General features: G+C 50.0%; 1 protein-coding gene and 1 long non-coding RNA gene across 2 annotated transcripts in view; one reads left to right on the top strand and one right to left on the bottom strand.

Annotated features, from left to right (window-relative positions):
* The window catches only part of DAP (death associated protein), a 60,551-nt gene extending 47,151 nt beyond the window's left edge, over positions 1-13,400 (top strand). The window contains exons 3-4 of the mRNA XM_067730377.1: positions 11,656-11,698; positions 13,142-13,400. Of these exons, the coding sequence (XP_067586478.1) occupies positions 11,656-11,698; positions 13,142-13,255 (157 nt within the window). The 3' untranslated portion in view covers positions 13,256-13,400. The remainder of the gene's footprint in view (positions 1-11,655; positions 11,699-13,141) is intronic.
* Positions 2,429-19,182, bottom strand: LOC137221137 (uncharacterized). The gene is made up of 3 exons (XR_010941882.1): positions 17,876-19,182; positions 15,994-17,110; positions 2,429-6,192 (listed from the first exon to the last, which is right to left on the bottom strand). It is a non-coding gene; the product is annotated as an uncharacterized lncRNA (long non-coding RNA).
* Positions 19,183-19,606: the final 424 nt, after the last annotated feature.

Below are 19,606 nucleotides of genomic sequence, written 5' to 3'. Positions count from 1 at the left end.
TGCTGCCCTGGATCCCAACAGTGCCAGGTTGAGCCCCCAGCCAGAACCTGCTCTTCGACTGAAACATCCTCCTCTCCCGACCCTAATAAAACTCCCCTTCTTGCAGGGCCCATGGGTGTTAAAAAGGAGAAAAGTGGAAAAGGCTCCCAGCTCTTCCTCTCCCCCAGCCTTAGTTTGCATCTCAAATCATTTACCTTCCTGGCAGGGATCCGTCGCTGTCCTTGACTGAGGGTGTCCTTAGGCGCCTCCGAAATGTGGCCCTGCTGTTATCACACTTTCCCTCACTCCCCCTTCGGTGTGGATTAACTTGCCCAACGATGATGGAAGGCGGGCTGTGGGGTAGGCTGTGTTCATGCCTGCCATCTCAATGTAACATATAGGTTCTCCTTTGATCTCTTAAACACTGAGTTTACACTTAGCCCTAATCCTCCTAGGAGCTCATCATGACCGACCTCCTAAGAGGTCGGCCCAGGGTGCCTCATCCCAGCTGCCCTCGTTGTGGCCGTGGGACCGACTCTCCAGCTGTGACTGGGCTTGCTAGGAAACTCCAGATTATGGCCTGTTCAGTTCTTCCCCCAAAGCCCTGGCGCGATCCACGCTGCGGTCCCCGAGTGTTGCCTCGGGTTTCGGATCGGCGCCGTCCTGCAGACACAAGGATGTGCTTCTCTGCTCTAATTTTCCCAAGTACGACGACCATCCTCCAGTCCTCCCTCCCCACTGTAACATGGGGATGCATCTGCTTTTGTTTACACGCTCAGCTCACGACAGCTCTCTCCTGGAGTCACGCCTTGCGTGCAGCGTGCCTAACGCGTGATGCTCCCCTGAGCTTCCCCAAACCCCCGTGAGATCCAGGGGTAATTAGCCCCTCACCTCAGATGAGGAAGCTGAGGCTCAGGGGCCCCTGGCCACCTGGCCATCAGTGAGAATGTTTTCTGTCTGCCGGCCCATCTCTCCCAGCCCCACGCATCCGCCTTGATTGTTAATGCTTCATTGGTGGCAAAGGCAAATTATCTGGCTGCCCCCAAGGAAAGCAAAGGGCCCTAAGGGAGGAGATCCCCGAAGGGAACATCCGGCAGGGAGGGTGCTGATGAGAGGCTCAGGGTGGGGCGCAGGGCAGCACGCCTGCTTCTGCTCTTCATCTCCACTTGGAACCCTTACTTGCCAAGTTCGGAGAGAGTCTCTGCTTCCCCACACGTGCTCGGGAGCGGCCCTGGAGAATGCGCATCCACCACCATCTGGGGGAGGATCGTAGCCTGTGCTAGTTCCTCCTGTCGATAAGGACAAGCTTGGTTTTCTTGTGGTTGTCATGGAGACTGGCCACACTGAGTTAAGGAAAACCCATTTCTGGAAAATCACGACGACCTGTTTTCCGGTTTAGCGTCTGGTAAACCTCACAGGTGTGCTGCGTCGGCCTCCTGATGACATTCGGGGGGCCTGTACGACCAGCTCTCTGAGGACTTCCGTCTTCACCTGGCCCCTAACTCAGAGCCCTGCCACGCAGCAGGAAGAGGAGGGCCGCCACGAGAGGGGGGGCAGGTCCTCCAGCTGCTACACATGCAGGAGGCAGGAGGCAGGCCTGACGCGACGTCGTCGGCGCTTCCTATTTCTGTTGGGTACTCAGTGTGTATACGTACGTATATTTCTGTTAAGTGGAGAAATAAATGAGACTGATGAATCCGCAAATAGCCCAACAAATGAAACTGATGGATCAAAAACCAACCTTAGGGCCCCGAGCAGTGATTTCCCAGGCGGGAACCTGGGCAGGGGAGGGGATCAGAGCTTCCCAGACCATTCACTATCAGGCAGAGAAGGAAGACCGATCAGCGCCCCGCGTGCGCGCCCCACAAATTTAGTGACCTTGACAAGGTCTGTCCGGCTGCGCTCTGGGCTTGCTCTAAACACGGGGGCGAGGGTGGGAGCTACTGGATTGAATGGAAGTTGTCCTAACTCACTAGCTGGCTTTTTTTTAAGTAAGCAGAATTGGCGGTGGGTTTACTTTTCTGCGTACCTGCTCTTTTTCTGTTAGTTGTGGATAAAGGCTTGAGGGCGTGGTATGATCCACAGAGGCAGCGTTTTAATCAGGCCGCAGCTGAATGTGCGAAGCCAGAGACCACTGAGGACCGCAGCTTATCACTTATCAGGTGTACCTGGATGCCCAGGGAGGGAGTGACGGCCGCTAGCAGCTCACCAAATCCCTCTGCGCCGTGAGTTTGGAGGGTGGATTAAGGATGTAATTACCGGTGAATCCAGCAGCCGAGAAGTCCAAATGCTCTTGTCCATCATTCCAGGTACTTGCCTTTAACCTGAGCTGTGTTTGGTGCTCCCAGGCCATGTCCTGACTTTTGCAAGAGGCGAAGCTCCCACGGCCAAGAGAGACCTGCCTGGCAGTCTCCTGAGAGCAATTTAATCTGGGTCTCCTCTTTCCTTGCTAGGGTCTCCCAGAACCAGCCTAGTGAGAGCTGGTCCCACGTAAAGCCAGCCCCCTGCACCTCCCAAGATGGGAGTAGACCCAGACCAGACGAGTGTTTTGGTGTCTGTATTTTATTTAATATCAGCGTGTACTTCTTTCTAACAGGAATTCTATTAACAGTCGTTTTACTGTTACACATCTTGCTTACACGATCATTTCCCTTTTGTTAAAGCCATAATAGCTGTCCTCTAGAAAGTACATACTTTGTACTGTGAACCATGGATACTGTCCTCCCCCAAATCGCACCATTATAAAACATGACCTTGACCCTGAAGACAGCCGACAAGATCTGATTTTAAGCTATAGACAATAAATACCCTGGTTTTTAGCGCCTGTCTAGTCAGCATTAACTATTCACGGGTACTTCCCTATATTGGAATTCAGAAGAATGACACTGAAACAGATGTATTCAGAATCAAAGATGGGATGGTTTAAAGTGTAAGTGCTACTTACTGAAATGACATAGCATTAGAACGTTTAATACATATGTGTGATAGTTACCCAGATTATCTGATAGTTACACAAAGTATTCTCCGGTTATGCCCAGAGCATGTCCCTGTTGTAATGAGCTGATTTTGCCAGTGGAGGCAGTATGCTGTTCTAAGCACAGTTTATCTACATTATTTCATTTGAACTCACAACTGTTCCATAAAATAGGGATTGTTCCCATTTCACAGATGGACATTGAGGCCCAAGGAGCCTACTCATCTGAAGTAAGATGTGAACTGGGAGCCATCTGTCTCCAAAGCCCAGTCCTCAAATGCTGCATTTCACAGCTTTCCTCTGTGATGCTGAGTCCGCTCTGAGCTCTGTAGAGACAGGGGCAGAATGCGGTGAATTTCCAAACAGATGCTCAGCTCACCCCCGCACTGTCGGGAGGCCTGGCCGGGTTTCTCTCATCAGATATGGTGACCACTCTGTATTGTGATGAATGCAGACACACATACTGGTCCAGAAAGGCCCCCCTGTACGAAATCCATAAGATGCAAGCTAACGATTAGAATCATGACTGTATTTATCTTATCTTCTTTGCATCCAGCACAGGAGAGTGAATAAGGTAAGAGCAGAGGGAAGACAGAGGAGGGAAAGCCATAGGTCACACGATGAGACGGTCTTGTGTGTAAAGGGCATTGGTATGAAACTTAGAGTGCCTTTCTGGAAATACGTGTCTAGAGGGAAGACGGGGCTTCCCGGGCCCTGGTAAGGTAGCTGTCACTGTACCTTGTGTGTCTGTGGGACACATCGTTTACACATAGGCCATCCTCGCCCTACACACTCAGTACTTGGGGTGGCCGCCTTCTCGAAACAAGCAGGTGGTGAAGTGTTGGCATCTGGATCGACAGTCAGCCAAGCATCTGTGGGTGGAGTGTCATCTGGAGAGCAGGCTTTTTAGAATCCCAAAGAAGAGCATCCTCCCACCTGGAGACCGGACCGCACACATCTCTAGGACAGACTCAGAGGCACAGGCTGGGTTTGGGCTCTGTCCCAGAGTCATGGCATCCTGGGATCAGCAGGCCTGAGTCAGGGAACTAGAGGCACCACAGCCGATGCCGAACCTTGGCCTTCTCGTTGAAACAAAGATGGAAACACGAGCTCAGACATTGTCCCCCAGAAGAGCACCCTTTAAAAAGATAATACAAACTCTGCATGCCAAATCCTACAAGGAATTGGGTCCCTGATTATTTTCTCTAGATTTAGAATTTTGCCTAAAGCCCTTGAGTCGTGTTTCATTTCCCTTTAGTGAGGCTCCCTGCACAATGACCTAACCCTTAGGGAGAAGGGAACACACTTGTCCTAAGGTGCCAGTAGCCCCTGCCCACCGCGGACCCCCAGCTCCCTGTTACCCTGGTCCTGGCTGAGCCAGCCAAAGCCCTGCTGGCCCAAGAGCCACCAGCTAAGAGGACCGGCAGTGCCATCTTGTGGGAGTTCTCGAAGCTCCTAAAATCAGGTGGAAGGCGGGAGACAACCTTGACTGTCACGCTTTGAAGAATGACACACGAAGAAATGTATGGATGCAGTCAAGTGAGAGGGTCCCCTCTGGTCACCAGCCATGCTAATTATTATTTTGGTGTCCAGAAAATTAATAACCCAGATAAATGAACACCAAGGCAGAAAGATATTTCAAGAACTACAGTGGCTAGGAAGGATTTCGTTTTCCTTCTATTTACTAGGAAATGTATTTAAAATCACCCCTGGTGGGAATATATTTTTCCGTAAACTCTATGAAAACACAAAGCCATAGGTATTAAAGTCCAAATATAGCCGCGGAATCTGCTTCTAGATCACCTCGAGGCTCTGTCCTTTCATGAGGAGGGTCACCAAAGAGGTGCCTTTTCCCAGGAATCTGTCATGGGAGCAGGACCCAGACCAGCCCACCTCCATCACTAAGAGAAGAGGGGCCTTAGACCCCATTCGCTCTGCTGACAGCAGCAGATTAAACTGTGCCCCTTCCTTCAGCTCACTGTGCTGTGGCATCATGTCCTTCCCATTACACATGCGTGTGCACACTCACACACACGGATCTCCGCCTTCTCAGGCTCCGCCCAGACTCCCCTCTACGAAGTACCTCCCCCGCCCCGCCCCCAGTGTGTTAGCTGCTTGTCAGAAAATGAAATTGAAATCCTGACGTAGCTTTTTGGGCTTGAGTGTTCATGAGAACAGTGTGCTCCCTGACTCACCAGGTGGCTTTGACTTTTAGGGAGATTCTCGGGGGAAAATCCCTTTCTGAGCGCTCGTGTGCTTTCTCACCGGGAAGGAAGGGAGCGTCACGTGGTGACCGCTCCCAGGTCCTGATGTAGCCTGGATGGCGCCGTGCTCCCACCACCACTGCCAGTGTCCCCACCAGCTTCCTTCCGTGCTTGCTTCCTGTACTGAGACCAGGAGCTGTGGGTGGGGGAGGACTAGTGGTCTGGACGGAGCCTCTCACCGCAGGGCAGCAGCCTCGCTGTGAGCTCGAGTGGCCTCATCACTTCAGGCTTTCTCCCTGTCTTCAGTGGGCTGGGAAACTAACCACCAAGCCCAGGCCATTCCCATCAGGTCAAAATAGGGCTCAAATAGATCGAGGGCCCGGAGAGTTTTTCTTCAAGTCCATGGTTTGGTGACATCTGTTTCGTGTATCCCAGACCCTCCTTTTGCTTCCTTGGAGCTTTTCTGTCCCAGATAAGCAGGGCTATTCTGCACGGCTAGGGGATCTGAAGGTGAGGCAGAACTGATCCAGTTGTGAATTAGCAGTGGAGACATAAGGAGGGGCTAGAGATGTGTCATCCTCATCCCGACACCTACCATTTGCTGAGTGCTTGCGATGTGCCTGGGAGCATGTGTACGTAGAGTCACCTGGCGAGGGAGGGTCCACTGCCTCCCGTTTTACAGATGAAGAAACTGAGCCTCAGAAGGTCAAATGCCAGCCTACCAGCCAGTCACTGGCAGAGCCAGGATGGTCTGACATCAGAACCCACACTCAGCTGGCGTCCACCTGCCACCTTTCCTCTGGGCCTCCTTCTTAGACTGTGTTGACTGCATCTTGACTTGACGGATAGTTTGAAGCCTTCACTGCGCTTTGTTCCTGAAGCTTGCGAGCTGAGATGTGGGTGATGGTGGGACCCGTGACCCAACAAAGAACACGAAGCTGAGAGCTCCAGACCCGCATCCTCCAGGCTCTGCCTCTGGGACCACGAACAAGGTTCAGCCTCCTCCAGCCACCCATAAAATTGGGATAACACCTGCTGAAGAGAACCAGTTGCATTAATAATTTATGTGGAAGAACTCTATACCCTAGTTGAGTGCTACAGACATAAATGATAGTTTTCAAGGAAAAAAAAATCCATTATCAAGTCAGAAAGTAAATGCTTAGGCAGAGTTGAATACCTTGTACTGCCTGGTTGAGTAAGGGATCCTCTGATGGCATTTAGATTACTTACTGTAAAAATCTGCATCTCTAAATCGTGTATAGAAGGCAGAACCTGAAAATAGAGGCTGCTCCGTGACCCACTTCTCAGCCCTAAAATGAGGGCATCAGGCTAATGCCCTGGGCTGCCCTCGTTCCAAGTCTGGCTTGGAGCACTTCTCTACTGTGCAACTGTCCGGCGAGTTACTGAATCTCTCTGATTTACTGTTCCCTCATCTGTAAAATGCAGATAACAGTTTCTACTTTGTAGGGTTGAAAGGTTAGATATCACAATTCTGTGTAAAGCCCTTAACTCAGTGCCTGGCCCACGATAAGTAATCAATAAGTAGTAGCTGTTACCGTCTAAGATCATTCCCATCCTGTAGAGAAAATAGAGAACAAACAACTCATTAAAAGCTATGATTCTTTCAGAGCGTATTTACATGAAGAGGAGAAAGCATTTGCAGAGGATGACTTGGTGGACTGCCTTGAACCCAGATCAAAACTGCTAACATGAAAAGGATTCTGTGAAATAGAACTCTTGGCAATGCCTTTGCTGCCCTTTTGACTACTTGCAATGGGATTAGTGACTTGCCTGGTTTCTCGGTCTTACTGATTACTCTGTGTGTGTGTGTGTGTGTGTGTGTGTGTGTGTGTGTGCACGCCCCGATCCCAAAACACTCCTGCATGGCAACTCAGCGACCCCAGTCCTTGTCAGGATGCTTGGGAAGGCATAGGCTGACCAGCCAAGCAGAAATCCTACCCACACCCGACCGTCCCACTTCATGGAAGCCTGTTCTTAGATGAAGAAGGAGCCCTGCACTTTTCTGAGGGTGGAATCCCCCCTTAAAAAGGATTTCTAAGGGCTTAACGCCCTGGAGTTCCAGGAAAGAAGGGAAATGACTCCATATCACTAGCTGGGAAAGTGGGCCAGCGTAGGGAGCGGGCACTAGTCACTCTGACCACGTTGCTTATCAACAGCAATCCAGGGAAGACGGTCAGCATTTTGATTCTCTTCGGGGCGCCCAGAATCGCTTCCCCAGGCTGAACTTCTCTCTGTAGTCCCTGAGAAGGGTAGCCTCCATGTGCCTGGGCCAGGCACAGGGGTGTCCTGCAGAAGGCTGGGCTGCCAGAGGAGCTTATCTTCAGTGTGTCCACTGCAGTCTCGGGCAAAACCCTAGAAGCCTCAGCAGAATGGAGGCGGGGAGGGGCCTGAGGTCGTGAAGGAATTTGCAGTCAAGCCCGTGAGTCTGGGAAAGAGCCCTGCTAACCTTCCTCAAACATGCGGGGCCTGTCCCACGGAGGAGGTCGTGGACTTGGGTTGGGGCCACTGGGCGAAGGGCAGGGAGCCAGAGACCGTGTCACCATGAGGACACCCAGAGGGCCACGAGCTCCTCGTCTGCAGAGGCACAAAGGCACAAAGGCTGTGGCCACGCTCCACGTGGGCGGGAAGCTGGACGAGGTCACCACTAGGCCCCTTCCAGCCCCAACTCACCAGCCAGTGGATTCACACCTCTCAGGGCTGGACAGAAAACGTCCGCATCGCCCGGGGCCTGCGCTGACAGCCCAGGTTGTGAAGCCTTAGGACAGAAACAAGAATGTGATCTCAATTATTTTCCTACGTGGTGTTTTGGATATGAGTGAAATAAAATATATTGAAATTTATTTCCGTATTCGCTGTTTTAGAGTTCAGCAGAGTTTTTAAGATATGAACTCAGTTTTCTTAGCCCTGGGGACTTTCATTTAAAGATGAGACCGTGAAAACTCAGTCCTAAAGACGTCTGCTTTCCACAGGGTCATGCATTCACTAAGCATGTCTGGCATTTTGTCCTGCCTTCTGCCTTTTCTGAGAATGTCAATAAGGCATAAACCTTATTCATCAAGGAAATTTATAAAATAAAGAATAGGAAACTTTTGTTAAGGACAAACGACCCCGTTAAGAATTTGATGTGGTCCTTGACAGGTGAATACCGGAAACGTACGTGCATCAAACATTTGGCGTGTGCGCAGGCCAGGTGTGGTGAAGTTGCAGTTTCTGTTGATGTGTAGGAGGGTTCCCAGTGCTCTAATCCCCACTAATTGCATCAGGTTCTCAGTTTCTTTAAATTTAAATAAATATGGTTTTCAAAAACTGGAAAGGCCTGAGGATGTAGGGAGGACAGGAATGATATTTTTCTCTGTCTCTGTTTCCTGCGAGAAAGTACTGTTGCTTCTTCAAAACAACATCTGTCAGAATGATTTTCATCAGATTAAATAAATCCTCAAAGCCGCTATCACAGTTTATAGAATCTTGGAAACGTAGGATATGCTTCGCGTGGAACCCTAATGGAATTTAAAATATGTGTGTTTTTGCAAACACAGCTTCGAGAGCAGACTCTTTACTGGGGTTTGTGAATTTAAGCTACCATGTCTCAAAGAGTTTAGAAAGTGTTTTTACTACATAAATGTAATAGACAGTCGTTTACAATTTGAGATGCTATTAATTGTAGATGGAAAAGGCATTGAGCTTGGGGCTTTTTGGCCAAGCCTGATGAAAACCAGCATTACACACTCTGACAAAGAGCTGTGTGAAAACAGATACCGCGCTTAAGTATGGCACGAGAGGCCAGGCTTCTGTCATCTTTTCACAGGCAGCTACCATATGTCCTTATGGTCAATTATGGCCTTTTCAGTTTTTTAGAGGAGAGAGAACTTTGTTGCCGCGGGGCGGGGGGCGGGGGGCGGGATTATGTCCTAAAGACCTTCAATGATCAATACAGATTGATATTTATTATTCCTTGCTGCAAAAAGCTTACTCTTAAAATTAGTTGCTAAATTTAATCCCAGTGAGATACCACTTCACACCCATTAGAATGGCTACTATCCAAAAAAACCCCAGAAAATAATAAGCTGGGAGCGTGTGGAGAAACTGAACCCTGTGCATTGCTGGCGGGAATCTAGATGGGTGGAAATGCTGTGGAATGCCGTTTCTTGGTTCCTTTACAATATTAGAATCTAGAGCATGGTTCTCAAGCTTCAGATGCGAAACCCTTGGCCGTGAAATCCCTGGAGACAGACTGTGGGTGATTTGGACCAGTCAAAGCAAGATTCCTTGGATTCCAAACAAATCCAAACGTACTACATCAGGGACTTAACACTTGAGCCAAACTTGTTCATCCCTGGCTGACTGTTGATTCCACAGCCAAATCATATCTGTAATAAAAGGAAAAAAAAAAACCCAACCCAGTTAACAAAAGCTAAATAAAACAAAACCAGCGTCATATAGGGAACATTTCTGTGCTGCTTAGTAAGACTTGAAGTTTCTTAGTCTCATGGAGTAACAGAAATTACTTGGGGGAATTTGGGGTGTTTTTGTTAAACTCTTTGGGATGTAAACAGTGAACTTTCTGAATCCTGAGACTTTTGCCTGCGGCAAAAGAAAGCTAAAACAAGGACCCCTGCGGCAGGGTGGAACAGCAGAGCTGGTGGAAGGCGGGCTGGGCAAATCAGGGATGGATTCCGCTCTGCCTGCCCACAAGACCAGCCTTAAGCGAAACTGGCCACTTCTGGGAGCATCTCACTTTCCCCACTGGCCGGCCTTGCATTCATCTACAGCTCCCGCGTCCCCCGACCTCTGACTGAGGCATTTCAGAGGCGTGCACACCTATGTACTACCTGGAACTGTGTTCTGATGCTTTTAAGCTACGACACATGCAGTTATTTTTTTAAAGGCATAGAAGAGTCTATAATACCATAGAAGTAAGCTCGCCAGATACTAAGTGCAGAAAGCAGACTACAGAACAAGGTGATTCTTTTGGTAAGAAAAATGGAAATTTAAGAAGAAATCAAGTGCCTCTGTCTATCCATAGAAAGAAAGGCTGGAAGCACATCCCACGTGTTAACAGTGGTTATCTCCAGGTGGTAGAACTACAAGTGGTTTTAACGTGCTTGGCTTGTTGCTTTTCAACGATGAACATGTATTGCTTTGGTCCTACATTCCGTCCCCTCGGTATTGGTGACAGGGTGGGCCAGCTTAGTACCATGAAAGAGGTTAAGAAATGGCAAGAGCTTCACAAGGACCTTACTTTTTTAAAAAATTTATATTGGATTATAGTTGATTTACAATGTTGTGTTTGTTTCAGGTGTACAGCAAAGTGAATCAATTTTACATATACATATACCCGCTCTTTTTTAGATTCTTTTCCCATGTAGGTCATTACAGAGTATTGAGTAGAGTTCCCTGTGCTATATAGTAGGTCCTTATTAGTTATCTATTTTATATATAGTAGTGTGTATATGTCAATCCCAATCTCCCAATTTATCCCTAGCTCCCCTTACCTGCTTCTAACCATAAGTTTATTTTCTACATCTGTGACTCTATTTCTATTTTGTAGATAAGTTCATTTGTACTCTTTTTTTAGATTCCACATATAAGTGAAATCATGTGATATTTGTCTTTCTCTGACTTCACTCAGTATGACAATCTCCAAGTCCCTCCATGCTGCTGCAAACGGCATTATTTCATTCTTTTTTTATGGCTGAGTAATATTCCATTGTGTGTATGTATGTATATATATATATATATATATATATATATATATATATATATATATATATATGGAGAAAACCATAATTCAAAAAGACACATGCACCCCAATGTTCACTGCAGTACTATTTACAATAGCCAGGACGTAGAGGCAACCTAAATGTCCATCAGTGGAGGATTGGATAAAGAAGATGTGGTACATATATACGAAGGACCAAATGTTTTTAATACTTGGGGTCCTGTAGGGGCCAGGAGCTTTGCATCGGCTCTGGGATCTCACCCGTTAGAAGCTTCCGGAAGCCGTGGACTCTGCAAGGACTCTGAAAGGGTAGCCCCTCAGTCCATAGGACAGGAAGCTCCCTGGTTGGAGTCTCCCATTTATCCAGCATGACCCTGCTCCTGCCCTGCTCCGGGGAGCGCCCAGGTCCATATCTCTTGAGACCAAAACTACCGCGCTTGCCCACAGTTACAGTTTAAGGATTAACCAAAAACCGAAAGAGGGCTCTTTGGTGACGCGCCCGCTGTCTGCTACGATCGTTCTCCGCTCTCTGCCTGAGCTCAGCCTCCGCAGGAGGGGACCCGCAAGTGTCCCAAGTGCAGCAGCCAGCGGGTCCATGTGATGAAATAACGGGAAGAGGTGTGCCTCCCGCTTCCCGCACCCTCCCGAGGGTCCTTGTTTGTCACACGGCCCTGAAACCAGTCTCCACATTCGCGTCACCTGCGTGTGCCTCTGTTGTGAGTCGTGATGGTCAATGTGTTTTCCTTCTTGTCTTCCAGTCCACCCAGACCGACCGTGTTCATCTCCGGTGTTATCGCCCGGGTAAGAGCCCTTTCATCACATCGGGGCCTCGGCCCGCGATGTCCTGATTCCTCCTGTCCTTATTCAACCCCACTTGTCCACCCAGGTCCGGAGGTCACTTAATCAATCGCCCCCTGTCCATAGAGCGTGCTTCTGCGCATGCACCCGTCAGGGGCAGATGGGACGGTGGTGACGCGGAGCCTGAGCTGATGCAGCTGCCTCTCCTCTGTCCTCGCCCGTCTCCCTTCTCTTTAGGCTCAACCAGGGTCGGCAAAGGGTTTCAGGGTGATCTGTGAGCTGAGACTGTTTTTACATTTTAAATGGTTGAAAATTTGAAATAAGAACTGTATGGCGTGACGTGAAAGGTACATGGACTTTAAATTTCTGTGTCCATGGATAAAGTTTTAGTGGTGCACAGCCTTGCTGTTCATGGATGTGTATCATCTATGGTCCTCTCGTGCTGCACTGGCAGAGTGCAGAGACTATGACCTGAAAAGCCTAAAATATTTGCTATCTGGCCCGTTACAGAAGATAGTTGCTGCCCTCTGAACTAAACTGATGGGTTTGGGTCACTCTCTTTGCCTTTCAAGAGCCCCCTCTTCTTGTGAGACCTAACGGTTTTGTAACCGCAGACCTCCCCCCAGCAAGCCCCCATTTGGGGGACAGTGCACTATTCCATCCATCGATCTGCAGCTCACAGCCCATTCGAGCCCTTAGCATAGGATGTGTAAAGAAAATGCCACTGTTGGGGACGGCTCAGCACAGCCATCCAGGGACCTGGGACAGACGGAGGGCACATCTACTACATGCGAGGAAATTAAATGCCCGCACAAATCTGAGGTCACCCCAGAGCTCAGCCACCATGGCTCGGTCCTGCCCGGGGTGGGCTGGACCCCAGCCCCTGTCACAAATGCACAAGAAGGCAATTCCTGCCTGAAAAACAGCCGGGTACCTCCTCTGAGACTCGGCTGGTTGAACCTGGCTTATCTCACAGCTTCCAGCCCTGCCCTGTGTGTTTCCTTCCCAACGAGCGCTCCAGGCCCAGCTCGCAGCTGTGGCAGCAGATCTGAATTTAAGACCCTGGATTTGGTTCTGTCTTGCCCCTCAATTCAAAAAAAAATCACAAGAACTGTTCTAGCAGAAGAAAGCCATCCAACACCCAGCTTAGTTCTGAGTGAGTCGTACATACGGTACCTGGTCCCATGGCGTGGCGGCAGAGACAGCGAGCTTTTCACCTTCTGGAAGGGACACGGGCCTGGGTGCCTGCTTGGGCTCTCCAGAGAGCTTCAGGACCCCCAGCAGTCCCAGGAGACAGGCTGCTACCTGCCGACAGGTTCCCCACTCCATCACCCACCCGCCCCGTCCCCAGAGGGAAGCCAGAAGATGCTGGCTTTGCGTCTCGCTTCACGTACTCACTCAGCTGTTCACGGTTGATGAGGCAGTGCTTTCCGTGTCTCCCGCCAGGGCGACAAGGACTTCCCCCCGGCGGCTGCCCAGGTGGCCCACCAGAAGCCCCACGCCTCCATGGACAAGCACTCTTCCCCGAGGACACAGCACATCCAGCAGCCTCGCAAGTGATGGCGAGGACCCAGCGCCCTCACCAGCCGGGCCTCAGTTCCCCGACACTTGGTATTTCCCCAGCAAAGAGAACTGGTATTTTCTTCAAGACACTGCTCCACTGGGAAATTTAAGACAGAGCAAAGCGCCCCTTCCTTTGCCTTGAATTTCCATATCTAAAGCTAGAATCAGACCCCAAGGCTTGTTTCCAGGGAGTCCTGGCAGGTGTCGTCTGCGAATCACTGTGGCACTGCAAGTGCCGTTAGCAGAACTTGCTAAGACTTGAGTGAAATGGAATCGTTCAGAGTTTAGCTTCAGTTCCGGTTTATCAATTGCCCTGAACTTAAAAACAAGTGGGCACAAATTTGGGAGGGTTAGATCAGGTCAGGGGAAAACTCAATCATTTCATGCTTTTCGGTAAGAGGACAATAAAGTCTTAATACCTAGTGAGGAGAGAAAGAGATGAGAGCGTTAATTACAGAAAAACTGAGCAGGGGAGACTTTTGCAACAGGCAACAGCCTCACTGCATTTCTCTCCTTTGTGTGACGAGGGATCACAGCACAGGGCGTCACCAAGCACTCCCAGGAAAACCAGGGAAAAGCTTACAGCTTTGAAACGGCTCTTTCATTCCAGGGGTCATCTTGCTGAAAAATTTGCCCAAAGGGAATACTTCCAGAATGAGGTTTCTCAGTGTGGGTCCCAAGTCCTGCATTGCCCCACCATCCAGACAGGCTTGCCGCGAAATCAAGGCAAACCTTCATTTTTTCAGTGATCACCTCTCGAGCTGCTCTTGAGCTCTGGGAGTGATCACTGACCAGGTGGAGGAATAGATGTCTAGCTAATTCTGGAACACTAGAGCAAAAGCACTGACCATGTGGGAAGACGAGACGAGAACCTGCCCTTTGTCTCCCTAGGGCAGAGTAGAACTACCACGTGCCATTTGAGCTAGAAAAGCCTGTTTGTCCATCAGTCGAAGTATCAGGAACTCCCTCTGCCCAAGGGCACATGGACCTGGGCCCATGTTCACTTGGGCCTCTCAAATTATCCTACGCTTTCTGCCCGGGTTTCCTACCCAGAGCTGCCTTAGACTGCTCGCTGGCTGATGGCTATTGGGTGCTCTGCTTTTCTGAAAAGCCAATGGGCTCGTTTACTCAGATGTTCAAATCTCCCGGAGCAGATGCTTTGGGAGAGGGTGCAGCCCAGCTGGCACGCTTGCCAGCGTGGTGTTTGCCGCGGGGTCAGCAGTGGGCACACCACAGCCTTTCTGATGCCCTTTCCAGCTCCACATCCGTGACTGGGAAAGGTGACACAGACCTAGCTCTCACCCTTCCCTAAGGAAAAAGCTGGCCCTGCTTCACATCCTAAAGGCAACATTTGGTTTCCCATCTCACTGACTTGCGGCAGCCGGGGTCTCACCCTCAAGGCACCGTGTAGTCACCTCTCATACTTCTTAATCGCTGAGATGTTGCTAAAAACTGAGGCTGGCTTTTAGAGATGCAGACAGGGCGGGCAGCCTCCTCCCAGCCGTCTCCTGGAGCCGGCATCTCAGAAGGATGCTGAGAGCAGGCAGCACTAGGTCAGTCTGTGGACCACTGCACCCCCTGCTGCAGAAATGAAGACGCACCCTTGATACTTTTTAGTGTGGCAGCCAGGACTGCCATGCTGTTTCCCAAGGTGCATTCTTCTTGTCCTTTTAGCTACATCTGGCATGTATCTGTAGATCACTGAAAGCAAAATGTTCTTCTGAATGAGTTTATCAATGGTTAACCTCAAGAAGAATAATGATTATAATAAAGCGCCTGCATTTCTTCTCATGGTTTGTTTTCTCTTACATCTCAGAGACTTTTCCTTCTCATTTTACTGGGGTTGCCAGATGGTTTCAGTAGAAATACGAACGTGCAAAAATGAGCGGTATTTTCACAAACTGTTTCCCAGACACAAAGCCAAACTATTGGACAGCAGGCACCTTGAGTCTAATCGTCTACTTTAAAATGTCATAAAATGGAAAAGCTTCATGCAGTGGATTAAAACGCATTCCTTGGGTTCAGCAGCTGGCCCCGTGCTGGGAAGGCCCTTTGGGAACAGACTTAGAAGGAATGATTAGTAGTAAGCCCGGGGATGGCTGTATGCAGCTTTTGATAAATAAGCTAATTTATCCAAAGGTCTTCTGGAAGCTTTATGATCAGGATGAGAAAATAATCACAATCACGAAACCTCAAGATCCAGAATCAGAGTACAGATTTGAGTTGGGAGAGACTCTGAGGTGTTTTCACCTGATGAGGACCTCGGGGGGCAGCCTGGCAACCCTGAGCCTGGGGATGCAGGTATGGCCAGAGTCTGCATCTCCCAACAAGCCTCACCTCTCCTTAGCCCTTAGGGTCACCTCTGGGCCCTGCAGTTTGTATTCACGCGTCCAACTCCCTTACTGTTGGGTTGGCCAAGCAATTCGTTCAGGTTTTTTTCTGTAACATCTTACAGGAGAACCCGAATGAACGTTTTGGCCAACCCAATAACTTGAGGATGGAATGAGGGTCTTATGCATTCAGTGTCACTGGGTAGAGAGTCGTTCTCGGTACATAAATATGAATAGAAATGCCAAACACACACTCACCGTGGAGCAGAATCCCCCCTCCACCCCAGAGTTTGCACATTGTTACTGACGTCATTGTCACCCAATGTCACGTCAATGTTAGTTCCCCATTGCCGCCATAACAAAGTACCACACATTGGGTGGCTTAAAACCATGGAAATGTGTTACCTCACAGCTCTGGATGCTAGAAGTTTGCAGTCAAGGTGTGGGCAGGGCCATATTCCCCCAGAAGGCTCCAGGCGAGGGTCATTCTCGGCCCCTTCCGCTTGTGGCAGCTGCTGGCAGTGCTTGGCGATCATCGACTTGTCGCAGCATAAATCCAGTCTCTGCTTCTGTTGTCACATGGATGTCTTCTTGTGTATCTGTGTCCAAATTTCCTTCCTCTTCTAAGGACAACGGTCGCTGGACCAGTGCCCACCCTGATCCAGTGTGACCTCATCTCAACAAATTAGATCTGCAAAGACCCTGTTTCCAAATAAGGTCGTATTCACAGACACTGGGGGTTAGGACCCGAAATAGTGTCTTCTGGGAGAGACACTGTTCAACTCAGGACATCAACCATATGCTGAAACGCCAGAAACCTAGCTCCCAGCTCACACCATTTGAACAGCTGTTCATTTGGTAAATTGCTTTCCTGAATGAGCTTTACTATGAGAAGGCTTCACCCGCCACAGGTTTTGTTACAGTGTTGCTGGCCACGGAGCAGTCAAAACCTGTGTGCAGGGGTAAGGGGAGGAGAGCAGGGCAGAGGTGCCAAGGGAATGGTGCCCCCAGGCTACAGGGGGCTGTCTACCCCCGGTTTCAGTAGCTCCTGAGACTGCAGCTCTCAACTGCACGTGTCCTCAGATCAGAGTCACCGTGTTTCTACAGCCTACATCTTGTCTTTTGTAAGAGTGCTGCATGGGCAGTGGTCGTCCCATATTACAGATGGGAAGACTGAAGCTCGGTGCCCAGGGTCCAGAGTCATTGTTAGCCAACACTTGTCCAGGGAAGATACACAAATGGCCAATAAGTACCTGAAAGATGCTCGATATCATGAGTCACCAGAGAGATGCAAATCGAAATCACAGTGAGATACCACTTCACACCCACGAAGATGGCTAGGATCAAAAATCCAAATAATAACAAGTGTTGATGAAGATGTGGAGAAATCAGAACCCTCATACCGTGCCTCATGCAGAGAATGTAAAATGGCGCAGCCCTTGGGAAAACAGTCTGGCAGTTCTTCAAACGATCAAACATAGAGTTACCATGTGACCCAGAATATCTATTCCTAGGTATATACCTGAAAGAAATGAAAACAAGTGTCTATGCAAAAACTTGTACACAGATGTTTAGGACAGCATTATATATAACAACCAAAAGGTAGAAACAACCCAAATAGGTCCATCAACTGAGGAATGAATAAACAAAATGTTGTATATATACATACATACATACACACACACACACACACGCAAATGGAATATTATTCCACTGTAAAATATTATTCCGTTATTTGGCCATACAAAGGAATGCAGTACTGATATACGGCGCAATACGAGTGGACCTTGAAAACATTATGCTCGGTGAAAGAAGCCAGCCACAGAAGACCACGTATTATACGATTCCATTTACGTGAAATGTCCAGAATAGGGAAATATCTAGAGACAGCAGCTGCTCAGAGCTGGTGAGCGGGCAGGGAGGATACAGGGGGTGAGAGCTAAAGGAAACGGTTTCTTTTTCAGGTGATGGAAATGTTCTAAAATCAACTGAGAGGATGCTCGCACATGTCTGTGAATATGCTAGACCCATGGAATCGTACACCTTATGGGAGCCGTAAGGAAGTCACCGGTAACTGTAAAGTGATGGGGGGGGGGGCTTGAGGAAGGGTGTGGGGTGGTGAGCTTTGCACTGCGGCAGCCTCACACCTGCCTGGTTCACACCTGGCCCCTGCTGGAGCGAGAAGTTCCTCAACTAGCATCTCTGGACCTCAGTTCTCCGCCTGTCTAAATGGGCCATTTTGTATGCAGTGTCTTGTAAACATGAAAAGAAAATTGTGGATACTAACCTCCTGGTTAACATGGAAACCAGTATCAGTAGAATAGGGCTTCCAACACGGACAACATGCTGGGATGGTGCAGAGACTGTGGGTTAGCAGGGAGAGAAGATTCCAGAAGGGGATGGTTGGATCAGTGCCAGTCTAGACTGTGTGCCGGAACAGCAGCAAGGAAGCACAGAGGAGGCCAGAGGCCCAGTTAGTGGTCAGTGGAGCGGGGACGGGCATCCTGAGGACCAAAGGACCCTCTGCGGACCCCGTGTGACCCAGAGGTCGACAAGGCTGGCTTTTGCCCCGGCTCCTGCACGCTGTGCCCCCGTCTCTGGGCTCATGTCACCCCGGTACAAACAGTCCTTGAATGGTTTCGGCAAGAAGTCCCCTCACAGCTTACAAGCGTTACCAGTTCAAGTCCAGCCTTGAGAGGTTATTGAGCGGAGCACATCGTCTTCCCATGGCGGCGGCCATGTGATCTTCCCATGCCACCGCCTCACCTGGCCACCGCCCCTGGGACCCAGAGCCCCATGCCCACCCAGGGTCACCCGGGAAGCAGACACCCCCTTGCCAAGCCCCCGGTGGGCCATGTGTGAGGCCCACTGCTGCCCTGGCCAGACCTGGGGAGACCAGCTCCCTTCTTGGCATGTGCCCTCCTGGGGGGCTGAGAAGCCATGGGACATTTCCTCCCCGGGTCCAGGGAGAAAGAACTGTGCTGGTCCTCAGGTCCACACCTGCGGCATCGATGCCTGCCAGCTTCAGCGGACGCCTCAGCTGCACCCTCAAACCAGAGTTAGCCCCTGATGGAGCTGTGCGAGCCGGCGGCACAGCCTGGGAGCAAGCATGTGCCCTCAGAGTCCATGCCCACGTCCCCACTCGGTACCTGCAGGACCTGGGCAGCTGGGTTTTCTTCTCGGCGCCCAGCTTCATCACCAGCAAGAGGAACCCTCCAGAACCTCCCTGATGGGGCTGCACGAGCATTCAGTTGATGTTAACTTACCATCATTATTGTGGTTGTTGTTCGTTTATGATGTAGGACCAGAGACGCCATGAGACTCCACCCGATTAAAGCACATGCCTGGAGTCTGAGGGGCAGGTGCAAAGGAAACCCGGCCCTGAGATGAGCGTTTTGCACACACTAATAGGTTACGCTGACTCAAGCGTGCACCAGCGCACGCCAGCCTGAAACGAGCCTGCTCCCGGACCTGGTCCTGGCTCTTCCACAAGCCAGGTGTGGATGCAGTGAGCCCGTGTGTGCTCAGGAGAAAGGCTGCAGGTGTGACAGGCCCACGTGACGTGGAGGGACTGCCCGACCCCTATGGGCAGCGGGCTCGGGCACCCCGAGAAAGGGCAGCGGGGAGGGCCTGGGGGGCGGGAGATACTGCCAGACCCAGAGGGTTTTTAATCAATGAATTCTTTTTGAAACATCTGCCTCTTGCCTCTGCAGTCTGTGGGGTTCTTCTGTGGTCCTGCAGCTTTTTCTAACTTCACAGCTGCCATGCTGGTTAAATGCTTCCCTCTACAAACCCCAAAGTAAACTTGTCTTCCCCAAGACTTGGCATGCTGCTGCCTCTGCAGTATAAAAACAAAAACAAAACAAAAACCCAAGCATTTCGTAAACCCTCCCAGGAGGCGTCTACAGCCTTACGCTCCTGAAGAGCGGAGAGAAGGTGAGGGGATGGTGGCGGTTAACAGGAAATGCTGGGCACTGGAAATAGCCTCAGCAGTTGTATTAGCCTGGGTTCTCCATAG

The sequence above is a fragment of the Pseudorca crassidens genome, chromosome 3 (assembly GCF_039906515.1).
Source record: "Pseudorca crassidens isolate mPseCra1 chromosome 3, mPseCra1.hap1, whole genome shotgun sequence".
Classification (NCBI taxonomy): Eukaryota; Metazoa; Chordata; class Mammalia; order Artiodactyla; family Delphinidae; genus Pseudorca; species Pseudorca crassidens.
Note: the sequence above shows the minus strand (reverse complement) of the source record. Positions and strands in the feature narration are given on the sequence as shown.